Genomic DNA, 16,113 nt, shown 5'->3' with positions numbered 1-16,113 from the left:
ATCCTTTCCAGGCCCGACCATTATGTAAGGAGATGTAAGGAGGTGAGGTGTCGCTACTTCATTTGTTTCCTGTAGAATCTAGGTAGTGAGTGTACAGGTGTAATAATTGAACTACATTAGTAAGTTTATTTGATAGTGTGCTCCATGCCTTATTAGTAATGCGTACGCGGTACGCGTAATGCGGACTGACTTCACACTTAACTTATGTTATGTGGAGATGTAAACAAATGGAAGGGTGCAGAGTGTTGACAGAAATATAAGTACATGTAGGCACATCATATAAAAAATCATTATTACACTAAATAATTAATATGATATTCCGTAGTAACCTATATAATAGAATGTAGGCAATTGAATATAGCAAAATATGTGATAAAGTAAAACTACACTCAAGGCCCAAGTTGCAAGTGGATTTATGGAAAGAATTTATTATTAACTATAATCCTATTAAAATAAAGCATATTTTGACTTAGCCGCCGACTTAGGTCCTGCTATATTAACATGTCATTCTGGAATAATGTACCTTTGAAAAAAATTCACTAATAGGTTCTTGAGTTAATTTCCTCATTATAAACTGTGTTGAGAGAGAGACACTGTTTGTAATATTAGTACCTACCTATAGATTTTTTTTATTGAGGTTTTTGGGCTATTGCCCAGTGCTTAGATCTTTAGCATTGCGACCTACATAGATATTTTTTTTAGAAGATAATGGAATGGTGCCTGCGCTAACGGTTTATGCTGGCGGGGCACCAGTGGAGGATGATAGGATGAATATGAAGTCATATCAGTTAGCCCATCGTGTCAAATTCACCGGAAATTTATCACGATGGTTTCCAGGGGGAACCGCGTGGAGGTCGACCTGACATGGTACATTGTTAGCAACAAGATCATTAGTCCACATTACTAACAGTCCCCCCCCCCCCCACCTACATAGATATTGTGATTTTTAAATTTCTCCATCTAGACCTTTCAGAGACAAGAATTGAAGAATATTCTTAGTAGCGATGGCTTTTATCTCAGAATAGAGTGTAAGTATTTTTCAAAGGAGATATTTCATTTATGCATGAGTGGGCTACAACCACATAGGATGTGTAGTGGCATTTTCTCAACTTAGCATAATATGCAGATTTTTATTGAGCACAGGCCTAAGTTTGTGTTTATTCAATGCAATGTCCAGTGAGGGCTTATTAATTTAAATAAACAACGGGTTTTTATTGATGTAAATATATAAAAAATTTATACAATATATTATTTAGAAAACATATAGGAATGTTTAAAAAACGTTTTATTAAGGAGTTTTAATGTACTTGGCTGTGTTTACACAATCTTATGTTTCTCTTAATTTTAATTTGTATTCAACTTAAGTGATTATTCAGCATAATATTAGATTATTATTTTATATATCGCTGATTATATGCCAAAGCCACATGACGAAAACGGTAAATTTTATAGCAGAGCAAATCAAAATTTTCACTGTGATATTTTTACTTTTTTTACGAATCTATAAGTGGTATATCTATGTATTACTTCTAGAATTATGGGTGTCTTTTTTTAATATAAAAATTATAACGATTTAGATTTACAAAAAATAGTTTGTCATTTTTGCGTTGTGGCCCTTTCGCATTTCATCAGCGATGTATAATAATGGATATTTTATTATTGTCTTTAAATGCAAAGTGATTGATGGCCATAATTAATTATGACTTATATTATATTATTACTATAATGATTTGTCAATAAATATTTTTAAAATTTATTATTAAATATGCCTTTATATACAAAATAGAATATAAGTATGTATAAAACGTAACCTAGAAATTTAATTATGCAACTTAATAGTTGTAATTCCCGAAATACAGTTTTGTTTAAGTGTTGAATTGAATTTAACTGTTGTACTTATGGCAAGAAAACATGGACATCTGTTTACAAAACGTAATTATACCCTCCCCAAATTGAAAGGGTCACGGGGAATGGATATTTACAGGGCCGGAGGAAACTGGGCGCCTCGTCAAAGGGGGCGTCACGAGATTCGGATATATATATGTATACCATAATTTTATTAAAATATAGAATTTATAGAATACTTAATACATTATAATAAATAATCTAACGGAGACATAAACCGTGCTAGGATAAAAATTGTATGCGGGCGCTGAGAATCCTAGTGCCGGCGCTAGATATTTATATTAATTAATGCTAAATATATTTTTTATTTTGCAAGATCTCTTGAGACTGTGCAAGATGTCCAAAGTTAGCTTCGAATTCTTGCACGGTGCCCATCTAGTCCTAAACAAGGCAGCTATTTCGCTAACAATATTGAAATATTAGAGGCTCCGGCTTCGCAATAATTAACTATAATTAAAATTAATATTTAATAAATATTAGTAAGATACTTGCACCGAAGGGCTATTGCATAATTCAGCATCATTTGAAAAGAACAATAACTGAGTTTCTTTTCAGTTCGTCTCAGCTCGCAGTCTGAACAGACGATAGATTTGAAATATTATTATAAGAGTGTGTAATAGACCTACATGAATATAAAGATATTTTGAATTATCATACATAAACAATTATTTAAATCAATATAGTCATATTCATGAACAGAAATATTTGTATTGCGTGTGCCTCGAACTCATGACGATTGGCAGTATCCTAAACCACTAGACCGAGGCGGTCAAAGTTAATATATTACTAGGCACTTGCCCAGGGAGTAAATTATGAAGCAACATGAAAGTTATACAGTCTATTAGCAAATTCGAGGTAATTCTATTATATTCGCATATGTGTTACTGTATTTGGATATTTTTGTGTATTTTTATAAACAATATAGGTACTATGCAAGTAGTTATATATATATATTTTTACATAAATAAATAAATCGCTTATTTTTGACTACATATTTTGTATCATTTTATCTTATATATCTTTTTAAGATAAATATTAACCAATCCTTTTTTTTAACTCCTAGAAAATCCCTCGTAGAGAATACCCATGAAGAAACCCAGGAGGTGAACGGGTACTTTGAGAGTCCTACTCACCAAAAACTCCAAGGTACCACGATGAAACATTTATTGCCAGAGTTAAGAGGTCGCGTCATAACGACCGCGGCTTTGGCAGGGGTTTTTTAATTAATGACAATGGAATTGTTTCATTTAGTTCGTGACAAATCACTAGGAATTTATTACGATGGTTTTTAAGGGTAACCGCGTGAAGGCCACCCTGATATGGTTCACTGGTATTATCAGTCCACATTACTGATGCTCTACTTTCCCTTGTCCGGCGGGAGTAGCACGCCTTCTAGATGGTGCAAGGCAGGCCTCATCTCACTTAAGCCTAGCTTACGTCTCAATATCTCATATAAGGAATACAAGGAATTGCAATATATTTGCTGGAGAACAGAACGAACTGGTCAAGGTTAAATAAAATCATTTTTAAATACAAAAATCTATTTCGACATACAAAAAACACGAATATACATTAAATATATAATAAAACAATCATGAGTACAATAAATGTGCAAAAAACAACAACATTAACATTAATAAATTATACTTAACTACCTATCCGCCCCGGCTTCGCACGGGTGAACATGTGTTATACCTTTTGAATCACTCCCTATTACTAAAAGATCTAAGCGAACACACAGCGGAAGACATTTTATACTATGTAAAGATAATTACACCCAGTTACAATCTTATATAGGTTTTTTTTTTATTTGACGTTGGTGACAAAAAAGCATACGGCCCATCTTAAGGTAAACTGTTACCGTAGCTTTTTAAAGATCGTGAATGTTTGGTCAATATGCTCACAGAGTTAACTTCAAGGGTACATCAAGCGGAAATCCAGGTACAACACTCATGAGATTAACCCTCAAATAACAAAAAATAAAAAAATCTTTCATACTATTAATTATGAGACTGCATTTGTACGGTTTCAAAAAAGTACTTTTAATATTCTTTTTGCATCTTTGGGAAACTTGTATGTTCTTTTTATTTATTTGTACCTACTATAGGTATCTGTGTAGACGTACTAGAGGTAGAAAAATACAAGAATAACATTCTAAACAATACAATCTCTTTTCACAAAAATCGTGTAGATCACTCATGAGATTGAACCTCAAATAACAAATAAAAAATAAATCTATCATACTAAATTAGTCATGAGTTCATACTAAATTAGTCATTTGTACGGTTTCAAAAAGATGCTTTTTATATTCTTTTCGCTTCTTTAGAAAACTTGTAGATGTTTTTTTTATACTTCTGTACCTACCTTAAAGTATGTTTGTGGTACACATCTATGGTAGTTATAAGAAAAACATTCTGAACAATACAATCTACATACAGCTACAGTTGGCAGTGGGCGGCAACACTAATATAAAAATAAGAAGAAATGACTATTTGTACACAGCTATTAAAAAAAATGCTTCAGATATTGGAGTACTACAAAAGGTAGAAATCACAGAGTTAATTATAAAATTACAACCATAATATTTATAAATAAATAGTTTCTATTGGCAACTATTTCTATTATCTTTGTACAGTCGCGTAATGATATCGAAACAAACTTGTATATAAATTTTATTTTAAACAAACTGTAAATATACAGTTGTTTATAGTTGTACTTGGACTAAATAATAATAAGATAAAACTGAACAACGTTCCAATCCAAAAAGTGTCAATTTTTATAACCTTAATACAACCTGCGCGATCACGTAATCAATAAAAGTAAACATCAACATTTGTATTAAACATTCTACTTTGTTTCTTGGCGAATTTTGTTCAGTTTTCTACGTGTCTTTGGACCCATTACGACCAAGCTGTATATCGGGGATGTTAAGGAGATCCGTAACCGTAACCGAAACTATCGGATATCCGATATAAAAAAATATCCGTAACCGTAACCGAATCCGAAATCAAAGTTTCGCACAATATCGGATAGGGGCAGAGCCTAATTGAGCCACGTTATGTAATCATGTTATTAGCTGTTTGTATTTTACTTTTGAGTTTCCTTGAAAAATTATTATCTGAAACTAACGGATAATCCGAAATAATTTCATATCCGCATCCGTATCCGTATCCGGTATAATAATCATTCCTATATCCGAAACCTATCCGTATCCGAAATTTCATATCCATAACATCCCTGCTGTACATGCTTTCAGTGCACTTATTTATAACATCCACGACTGTACTTTGTTTGTACTTGACATTCCTGAGGCATCACAATTACATACATAAAAAATCAACATCAACATATGAACTTGAACTCTATGGTACCCACCCATAGTAATACTAGGTTCAGAAATCAATGGCACTTGATGGTTAACATGGATAGAAATACTCAGTTCTGTAAGTAGTCTGTCTGTCTACTCTGGAAACTAATTTCGATGCAATAGCTGCCTTTATACGACACGTTCTTTCACACGTAATCGTGAGCGCGCACGATTTAGCGCGTGAAATCCTTCGCGCGCTCTCATTTTTTGTACTTTACTATTTTTATGATCCCTCTTTCGCGCCTATATCATGTAATTCACGTTCTTTTAAATTATCACACAGATTTTTTTTTTATTTTCCGAAGACACGTTTAAATAAAACAATAACTCTATAATTATGTCTTTGCTCTATAGTCAGATGTCCGCACTTTTGCAATGACAATTAATTATTATATTGCAAAAGACACTAAAGCAAGTTTAAAAGTCACAGTAATAAGCAAGATGGCGGCGCGTGAGATCTTTCTCGTTCCCTTTGCCTACATTTACATTCACATTTATTCCTGCGTGAAAGAGCGAACTCTCTTTATACTCTGAATTGTGTATTAACATCACGTAGCTAAGTATGAACACATCTCGGTTCAATGAAATAACCAACGGACATTGTTTCTCGAGTTATCAGTTTGTTTACATTTCGAAAGAAATGGATTTAATTGCAACTGATATTCATATTAGTCTCCAGAGCAGACCTTCAGATATTGATGGCACCTTAAGGCTAACTTAGGCTTTACGTTAGGAATTGACTGTTTTTATGTACAATAGTACACAACATTGTAAATATGTAAAAAATAGAATTTGATGCCCGAGAAGGCGGACGGAATTCTTAACACTAAAGGCAAAATTTGGTAGCTTCAATAACTTTGAATAATTACTAGAAAATTTGCAAAAACCTTTACCCGTATTAGTAATAAGAACCTATTTAAGCTAATCATCTGCTTTGTACTTTCTTACAAATTAATTAGTTACATTTTAATGAATTTGGCAACACTAACTGAACTGATTGGTTCAGTTATTATTGTCAAATCTATTAAAACTCATTTTAACCTTTAGCCCTATTAGTCAAAAAGCCCATTTTAGCTATTCTTCAGCTTTGTAATTTACTTATAGTTTCATTTAAACAAATTTGACGATACTAACTGAACTAGTTCAGTTTGTAATATTATGTTATCTGTGGTATCGCTAACTGATTCGGTTAATTATTGTCAAATTTATTAAAACTAATTTTAACCTTTACCCATATTAGACCTATTTTAGTTATTCATCTGTGTTGTAATTGTTTTAGAAATTCAATAAAATTATTCGTATAAACTTGGCAATGCCAACTGAACTAGTTCAGTTAGTATTGTTAACTGAACTTAACTGGTTCCGTTATTGTTGTCAAATTTATTAAAACTCATTTTATCTATTAGAAGGTAATATGAGTTTTATTATTATATAAATATGTTTAGTACTTATAAATTATTGCATATCAAAAATACAATACTAAATTATAATATAATATGTACCGTTACAATTATTATTGACTTGGATTGAGGTTATAAATCCACTCATGTGCTAAATACTAATATAGACTCCAGTTTAGCAAACACTGGTTGCCTTTGAGATGACTGCCTCCATGCGAATTATGATTACTATTTGTACGTATTTGGACTGGCAAACAAGCTGAGCAAATAAGCTCACCTGATGATAAGTGGCAATTGTTGTCTATAGACTTGAATTACATCCAGGATATCACGTCATCTTTTGACGCTTACATAACTATTCACGTGTTGCCATTTCCTATGACTACGATGATATGCATCCTTTCCGTATATGCCCATCAATTGAATAACAACTTACAAAAGCAAGCTACTTGGCTTCTTAAACAAATGACAAACGACTTAATACTAAGTATACTTAGGTAAAAAAATATAATTGATTACTTTTTATATAAATATTTTTTGCCTTAATTATTTATAGCCAGAACAAGCCTCTTTATATGTATAATATAGAATTATTTATGAAAATAATCATATATGTATACTTAAATACCATCAACATGGTGCTTCTTTTTTAATATTATATTTCAGGTAACAATGACATTGAAACAAGATTAGCTCGTACTGTATATACCTCAACCTTACACTACCTTCTCCTAATTAACGTTACTTATATTAAATTTAGTGAGTGCAATGAGTTGAAAATACACGCCTATATAAATAGCGTAGGATGTTATTGTGGAGTAATGACGTAAAGTTATGAAAAAGAAAACTAACCGTATACGCTATTATTCGATTATATACACACGTACAGTGTAAGGCTGCTGGCATACTGTCGGTTAGTCGTCAGGTCGTCCTAATGCGACATTTCGAATACTATACGCTCCACCTTAAAAAAGTGCAGCAACCAATTTGCCAACCAGAAACTATATAGACTTTATTATTCGAGTAACTTGAAAATTGACCGACTGTATACCAGTAGCCCGAAGAGTATTTAAATAAAATAAAATATATTTACTGCTAAAGAACACATATGGTTGACATTACATAGCATTTTCGTCTTAATATTTAACATTTAATTTGCACTGATGTTTCAACATATAGAAAAATGACGTCTCTTGTTTCTTAAAAAATATTTTATATATTCTCAGTTTAATTAAACTCATTGGACAATCTCTAGGATTATAGCTTTTAGAAAAGTTTAGTATTTAGATTTCTTTCCTAATTTATTTTTTTAAATGATATTATTATATAATGAAGGGGATAATAAAATCAGACCCGGATTTAGGGAAAGACTAGCTCTTAGAGAGAATATAGCGCGGCAAGACTATTGCTTATAGTAAAAATCTGGGGAGGAAAATTAGCTGCATACTAGATTTGTGTGATAATAAGATTACCTAATGTAGAAATCCATAGATTGGAGGATTTCCCAAATTTTAGGGGAAAATAGTTCTTGGATACGAATGTTTTTTTAGTATATTGTAGTTTGATAGTGATACGGATTTCCAGCCGATTAAATCACCGCGCTGCCTGCTGTCTTGGGCCGCGCGGCGGTTACAGAATATAACTTTACTGTTTACGTTTATAATGCACGTATGTTTTATGAGCTTTATATATCGAAAACCGGTGAAAATAGATACACTTTACGAGAAAGTGGGTTGAAAATTATTTCGTGTCGTTATATTTATCGATGGGATAGTATAATATAAATAAATTAATATTTTCCATTATCTCATTATTTTATAGATGGCGCTGACGGCATTGACAATGGATAAGGGGGTTGAGTGGTTGGTAAATACATACCGACTTGCTCCACTGGAGGGTATGGGGCTTTAAAGCCGTAACTCGCGTTTGGTTCCCCGTTAGACGTTCTAAACCCAATTTCCACCATACTTGGTACATGAGCGGGAAAAGCCCAAGATATTCTAGGTCCTGGTGTTACATTAAAACCTGGGTCAAATGTAGTGATGCCTGGAACCGTTGGGGCACCAGGGGCCGGTGGAGGATTCTTGGGGAGTTGGTCCGCTATCGAAGCACCCCACGTCACCGTAGTCTTATCCGTTGGTATCATTCCCAGTTTTATTTCAGAGGATCGCTCGCGCTTACCGTTCCAAGCTGATAATTTGAGTATTGCCTGAAACGATGAAATATGAAAATCTTATTATTAATATTATAAACGCGAAAGTTTGTGAGTATGGATGGATGTTTGTTGCTCTTTCATGCAAAAACTGCTAAACGGATTTTGATAAACCTTTCAAGCAATATATCTATCTATCCCCGGCTTCGCACGTGTGTACACCCATGCAAAGCCAGGGCGAGTAGCTAGTAAAATATAATAGTTTACAGGCCGCTCATTATTTTACTTATCCTACAAGAGTTAACAACATGGTATATCCTTTACCTTGAAATAGTAGGTCACATCGATGAGGGAACATTTGCTGAGGTCGTACACCATCATGCGTGGTAGTATGAGGTCGCAGACGAAGGACCTCCGCGAGTGTGCCGCCACCGGCGCTGTTCGACCTTCAACCAGCAGCCACTCCGGGGACGTCAGCTCCGCGCGAGGAGTCTGGCTGCGGTACCGACTTACCTGACAACATCAAATCTAAAATTGTAGTGTCTGTTTGAAATTTTAAAATAACCCTTGACTCTTGAAGTAATTTAATAAATAGATCACTCTAAGTTGGTAATTGTTTAATTATGTTTATTATATTTAAGAATTATTAAGATTAGTTTGTTATAATGGGGTTGAAATGTTTAAAACTAAAATGTCCAAAATAAATAAAAAAAAAGCTATGACTAAATTTATGAAAGTAATTCTTAATTAAAAAAAAAGTTTTTGTATGTCCATTTGTTTGTTCTTAATCTCTGAAAGGGCTGGACCGATTTTGATACGACTTGCACTCGCAGATAGCTAATGTTATAAGAAGTAACTTAAGCTATTTTGATTTCAGATATTTTTTTATATACGATACGATAATAATGTAATAATAAAAAAATTATATTAAATTAATTGGAATTAAAAAAACTTACCACCACAATCTTCAATATAATAGACAAAACTTTAACATCAGAATCATTGACTGCGTTCACCCGAATTGGAATGGTGTCGCCGGGACAGAATCCCGACCTGGGTAACTCTATGGTGATGTTCAGAGGTCTTGGACTGCATAGGCAGCCACTAGTAAGTGTCTCATCAAAAACCAATTTCAACGGTTCCTGGGGACAAAACAACAGTATTATGATATATCGGGTCATTGGGCTATAGGCTCACTAAAATATGGTCGATCGCAGTGATGGCTCATCCGTGATACTCGTGAACAATATACAGACGTACGATACATACGGTATTTTGTATTCACACGTTTTGAATGGAAAAATGTAAATTTACAATGATTATTTAAAAAGCAACACAGGAGTTTATTGCTCGTTTTTCCATATAGTTCTATACTTCATATTTACATTGTATTTTCTATTAAGAAAGTGGCACTGATGTCGGAGAAGTTAAAGAGTAATCGTCTATCGTGGTATGGACATGTAATGCGTAGGAATGAAGATCATATCCCATTTATTTGTGGTCGGCGTAATATGTTTTTGAACTCCATTCATTCCTGTTCGCAGTCATCGATCTCTTTTTACATCCATCACTTCCTTTCTTACATTCCTCTGCCCTTATAACCATCCACATTCATATGTAACACTTTTCTTAAAATATTATCCTCAATCTTACGCATTACATGTCCATACAATGATAGACGATTACTCTTCAACCTCTCTGACACCGTGACTTTCATCACGTATGAAGAAACAGTATAACTTACATTTATTTTGGGTAGATTATTATACAAGTTATAAGGTGCAATGACGGTGAATGCCTTTGTCAATTCTTGCCAGGGCATCAGAGGGTCCGGAAACTCTATGTAAGCCACTATATTATACAACACTTGTCCTTTATTCCCTTTGAAAGAAGATGGCACTGTATGTGGTATTTGGAACTTGAATGATAAGGTATAACTCTGGGGTTGTAGTTGAGATGCTCCTGAAATTAAATAATAATTTATTAGTAGCCGAGCCTGTGGTTTAACCTGCGTCAATTTTTTATGTTATTTTGATGTATAAACTATGTTACTGTAAAGTTTCGTCAAAATCCATTCAGTCGTTTTTGCATGAAAGAGTAACAAACATCCATCCATACTCAAGCTTTTGCATTTATAATATTGTTAATAATAAGATTTATAGGTAGTAAGGTAACGTAGTATGTAGTAGTAAAGGTAATACTGATATATATTTAACATTAGATACAATAATTTTAAGTATATAAATATAATATTGTTAGGTCCTGTAGATAGGCAATATTGCCATTCCCTTTCAGGGTGTTACAAAATAATTGTAATACCTGAATCACAGTCTGTATGCATCTGCTTTATGTTTTTGTGATACTGCAATAAATAAAATAAATAATAATAATATCCCTGGAAAATTTAATTTAATTTAATCATCCCCCTATATCAATGTTAATGGTAATGTTACCATTATCATTTTATCACTATCACACAAGTGTAGGGCTAAATTCCCTACAGTGACTATACAATATATGTATAATGAGTCACAGTAAGCTATACAGAAAATCAGTGGTTGTTGAAAGTCACTTCTTATATGCTGCAAACAATACATTGAGGTGCTGCCTTCTTCCATATGGGTTATGCACACAGACTATGTTACTGTTATTTTTGTTGACTGACCAATGTAATTGTGTATCTACTTTCTTTGTTTTTGTTGTTAATATTAGTGACTCGTGTGTATGTGCCTTTAATATAAATAAAAAATATATCTATCTATCTATACACACCTTTACCCCCACATAGAATCCGAACTTCATTGAAGTACTCCTCCGTTCCCTTATAAGTTACTTCTCCATAATATTTCTTGTCATGGTACTTGACTGTCTCATTGTCATTCCACAGTACTCTCGCTGCACCAGTTATTTGTAGAGTTATAGCTGAAAGATACTTGAAATTATTAATAACTAGCTACTCTCCCTGGCCTCGCGAGATTTTACATGTATTATTATTATATATATATATGAACATTCCTCTTGCATCACTTTACCTATTAAAAAAATCCACTCCGTTGCACAGTTTTAAACATTTAATTTTAAGCATACAAATTGACAGACAGCGACCTTATTTTATACTATGTAGTGAAGTAAGAATAGAATATTCTTTATTTAAATAAATTTAAATTCATTTGAATACTTATCACTATTTTTTTAATCTACTGCTGTTTTATAAAGTTACCTCATGACAAGAGGGGTGAGAGAGAAACTTGTATGTTGCTCTTTTAAATAACTGTTGTAACTTTGCATTGTTAACTGATTTCCATGTGTGAATACAATCTACCAACTAGCACTAATTCATTAGAGTCAAAATAATGAATACACAATCAACAGGAGTGGTTGGGTAACTAAATTTATTTAGCTGAGTGAGACTGTACTAAGAATAGTTGATGATACATAAAACGTAAAGGTAATAAGAATTTGTCGATGGGTTATTTCATCATACTAATAGGTACCTTTAAATGTCAAGGTAGTGTCCAATTTGAAATGTACATTTCCAGATATTTCTTGACCAGCATAATAAACAGATTTTGGTTCATTTAACGTTATCACACCATTCTTGAAACCGGCTTCCATTTTAGAATGCAACATTTTTTTTCAGTATTAATTATAAAATACTGCTGTGCATTAGAACTTAGAACAAACAGCTAAAATTCAGTATCTATATCCATGGCCTTCAACTAATTTGTTTTAGACAATGATCATTATAATAGTAACTAACATAAAAGAATAAGTAATAAATGAAATAGAAAATTAGAAATGAAATACGTAGAAAAGAATTATTTCGATATGTTTCGTAAGTTCGTAACTCAATAAAATATAATAAAATTTATTCGAGTAATTGAGATCACTTTATTTGACAACACCACAGACTACTTAAAATTTAGAGAACTATTACGTTAACAGAATGAATTCTGCGATTCAAGATTTGTTTGACAATGACTGACATTTGGCCTACAAATTGACCGATCGTTTCATCAATATCATTCATTTGTCCACTGACATAATAACTGTTGAATTGACCCTTGTTGACTTCTAAGTTCACGCTATGATTTCTTATCAAAGAACTTGTTTTAATAAATATTTAGGAGATATAATAATATATGTTTGTTTTTATTTTCAAGTTGTCAAGTCGGACACATCATAATGCATTATTAGTCAGACTACTACTATTAGCATTCGTAAAATTTGCCACGATGGTTATGTTTGCAGACACAGTAAAATATACTGGAAAATATTATGGCGTTGGTGGTCTAGAGATTTAGCAAACCGCCTCACTTTCGAGCTTCACGGGTTCAATTCTGCCAAGATACAGAAATTCTTTTATCAACTGCTTTCTATTTAGGTATTTCAGTTGTATAGTACCTACCCACAGTAGAAAGGGTAAGAAGATTGTTAGTAATGTGAACTGACGACCTCTTTGCTACTAATGTATGTATACATTGGTAGCAAAGAGGTCATTAGTTCCAGGTTGACCTCCAAACAATTTTCCCTGGAAACCATCTTGATAAATTCATGGTGAATATCTCACGATGGGCTAACTGACCTGAACTCATGCTCATCCTTATCATCCTCCACTGGTGTACTGTCGTCGTAAACCGATAGCGCAGACGGGTATACCATTCCATTAAATATAACCAGTTTATTATTAAATAGCACTGTATGAATTGTCCTGACTTATTAATACTGCCTACTAGCTGATTTTGACCTGTCTCAACTATGAATATTGAACTCGCATTATTAATAAAAAAGAAATAAACGCAAGTTTATTAATTTTTCTAGCATAGGTAACTTTCCCTAACACAACAAAATGAGAAATAGGGAGCGCTGATATCATGACCAAGGCAAATAGAGATTATTTGTTATATAGTATATCTATACACCGATTAGGTAAGCATGAACTGGGAGTCAATAAAAAGATAAATACCTACATACATACATATATACGTAAGTAGGTTTATAGATAATAATACCAAACAAAGGTATTAACAAGCACAGTGGAAACTACAAGTGTCATAACTGGGCAATAAAGATTATACTTATCATAATTTTAATTTTGTTTTGTATTACTTTTTAGTTAATTACCTAACCAGAGAATCCTTGAACAATGCTTATATAATAATGTTTTATAATCTGTGGTAAAATAATATTTGTATAGGAATAGGAAACATTTGGTTGTTTATTGTTAAAAAAATACGTTTATTTTTTTATTGAAATATTTTATACATAGGGTAGAGTGGTAGACTGGGCATGATAGTAACGGTGGACGGTTGAAACAAAGCGAATATCTCGTGAACAGTGCGTGATGAGGTAATGGGTACACGGGAAGAAGCGGGCGACAAGTCGAATTACATAATTTTAGTGTTATATCGTTTTTCGCGCGCTGTGCGTTACTCTTTCTAAAGAATAACTACTGAAATACTTTTGTTCCGGACCTTCTACAAAAATATAGTAAAAAAACATGATTGAAATCCTCAATTCAAAATGCAAGTACTAGACAGCCTCAGTGGTCTTACGGTTTAAAAATTCTCTTTATTTTCAACGGTAAAAACATTTGTATTCATGAGTATGATTTTTTGTATCAGTCTGGTTGTTTTCTTTTATTCTATTATTATGTATGTATTTACAAAATATATATACTACTTATAACAGTCGTCTTGTACCCATAACACAAGCTCTGCTTAGCTGGGGACTATTTGGCTCATTTTTTTTTTCGGGCTACTCTAATGCTGTTGGCCGCAGCTGGCCTTTATAGCTTTGCCAGGCGTTAGGAGGCGAGTGCAGATGGCACTCCAAACCCGCAGAAGGACTTATGGAGCGGCTGAAGGCCAATTCGTGCCTGACGGATACGACTTTAGTCTGAGGGCACCACTACGGGTTCGAACCTCGGCTCAGGCCGTCGTAATATCGATCCCCGTTTGAATTGGACGGGGGATCGATCGGAGGGGTCCATGTGACTTTTTATGGTAATCAAATTTCTTCTAAAACAATTAAAGAATTAAAGAATTTATTTAAACCAAAAACAAAGTTATAACAATAACATATTAAACGTAAACAACTACATTAGTTTACAAAAAAACTGTGTTGCAGTTATTTGCGCCCATCTCCAGAGCATTGTATACAATTTAAATAAAAACAAATGGAATTAAATGAATATTACTCCTTAAGAACATTTAGAAAAAGACAAAGTATATAAAATAAAACAAATGATATTTATAATTTATGAGCATTAGAACAAGAGTGTGTGTGAGTGAGTGAGTGTGTGTGTGTGTGTGTGTGTGTGTGTGTGTGTGTGTGTGTGTGTCTGTGTGTGTTTATTGCACCTCTGTATGCGTTTTATGTATTCCTTTATTATTATTATTTTTTTTTGTTTTGTATTCGCAAGCATAACTTGTATCAGTTTTATGTAAATACATACTATAAATACAGCAATTAAACTATTAGATTTTCTGTTTCATCATAAGAGAGGTTCAATAACCAGTTAATTATTTTAATTTTACATTCGCGATGATTAAGGGAGTATATTTGTAAAATCTTATTCACTCGATTATAAACTTTAGAACTAATAAAACAAAAATGTCGATCCACAAGCCTGAGTCTACTTGGAAACTGTTTACAAATATAATCAGTCCTGCGCTTGTTCATAAATAAATTATGGTCAAATACCATACTTGAATGTTTACGCAAAATTAGTTTCATAATAAACAATTTTCTGACAGTTAGAACTTTGCATTTGCCATATAAATCAGTTGTTGGGTATCTAATAGGTTTACCTAATAATACCTTTAAAACAGCGCGTTGAGCTCGTTCTAGTCTTAGAAGCAAAGTTTTGGCTGCGCCACCCCAAGCTGTTATACAGTAGGTTAATATAGACTGTGTTAGAGTATAATATACCATTTTTAAGGTTTGTTCATCAACAGAGTGTCGTAATAATTTAAAAACGAAAATCAATTTACGTGTACGGGCAATAATAGAATCTATCTGAGGTTTCCAACTCATAACGCTATCAATGAGAACTCCCAAATATCTTATACTATTTTCACGTGATAAAGGTGAACAATTACAGGATACAGGAGTAGTAAATTGGCAACTATGGGCGATGATAGACAATGATTGAGTTGGTTGTGACGCCATATTAGCAGAAAAAGTTACGAATTTAGTTTTATTTAAATTTAGAGTTAAAAGATTTTTGGCAAGCCATTTTACAAGAATATGCATTGCAAATTCCGCAGCCTGCTTGGCCTCAGTCC

At 33.0% G+C, this 16,113-nt stretch overlaps 1 protein-coding gene across 1 annotated transcript; it reads right to left on the bottom strand.

Moving 5' to 3' along the window:
- Positions 1-8,482: 8,482 nt before the first annotated feature.
- Positions 8,483-12,622, bottom strand: LOC131855058 (arrestin domain-containing protein 17-like). The gene is made up of 6 exons (XM_059206270.1): positions 12,319-12,622; positions 11,597-11,746; positions 10,569-10,786; positions 9,781-9,966; positions 9,149-9,337; positions 8,483-8,881 (listed from the first exon to the last, which is right to left on the bottom strand). Exons 1-6 carry the CDS (start codon positions 12,452-12,454, stop codon positions 8,483-8,485), a joined length of 1,278 nt encoding a protein of 425 aa, XP_059062253.1. The 5' UTR covers positions 12,455-12,622.
- Positions 12,623-16,113: the final 3,491 nt, after the last annotated feature.

The sequence above is a fragment of the Achroia grisella genome, unplaced genomic scaffold, assembly GCF_030625045.1.
Source record: "Achroia grisella isolate CSIRO2021 unplaced genomic scaffold, CSIRO_AGI_Agris_v1 utg1295, whole genome shotgun sequence".
Lineage (NCBI taxonomy): Eukaryota > Metazoa > Arthropoda > Insecta > Lepidoptera > Pyralidae > Achroia > Achroia grisella.
Note: the sequence above shows the minus strand (reverse complement) of the source record. Positions and strands in the feature narration are given on the sequence as shown.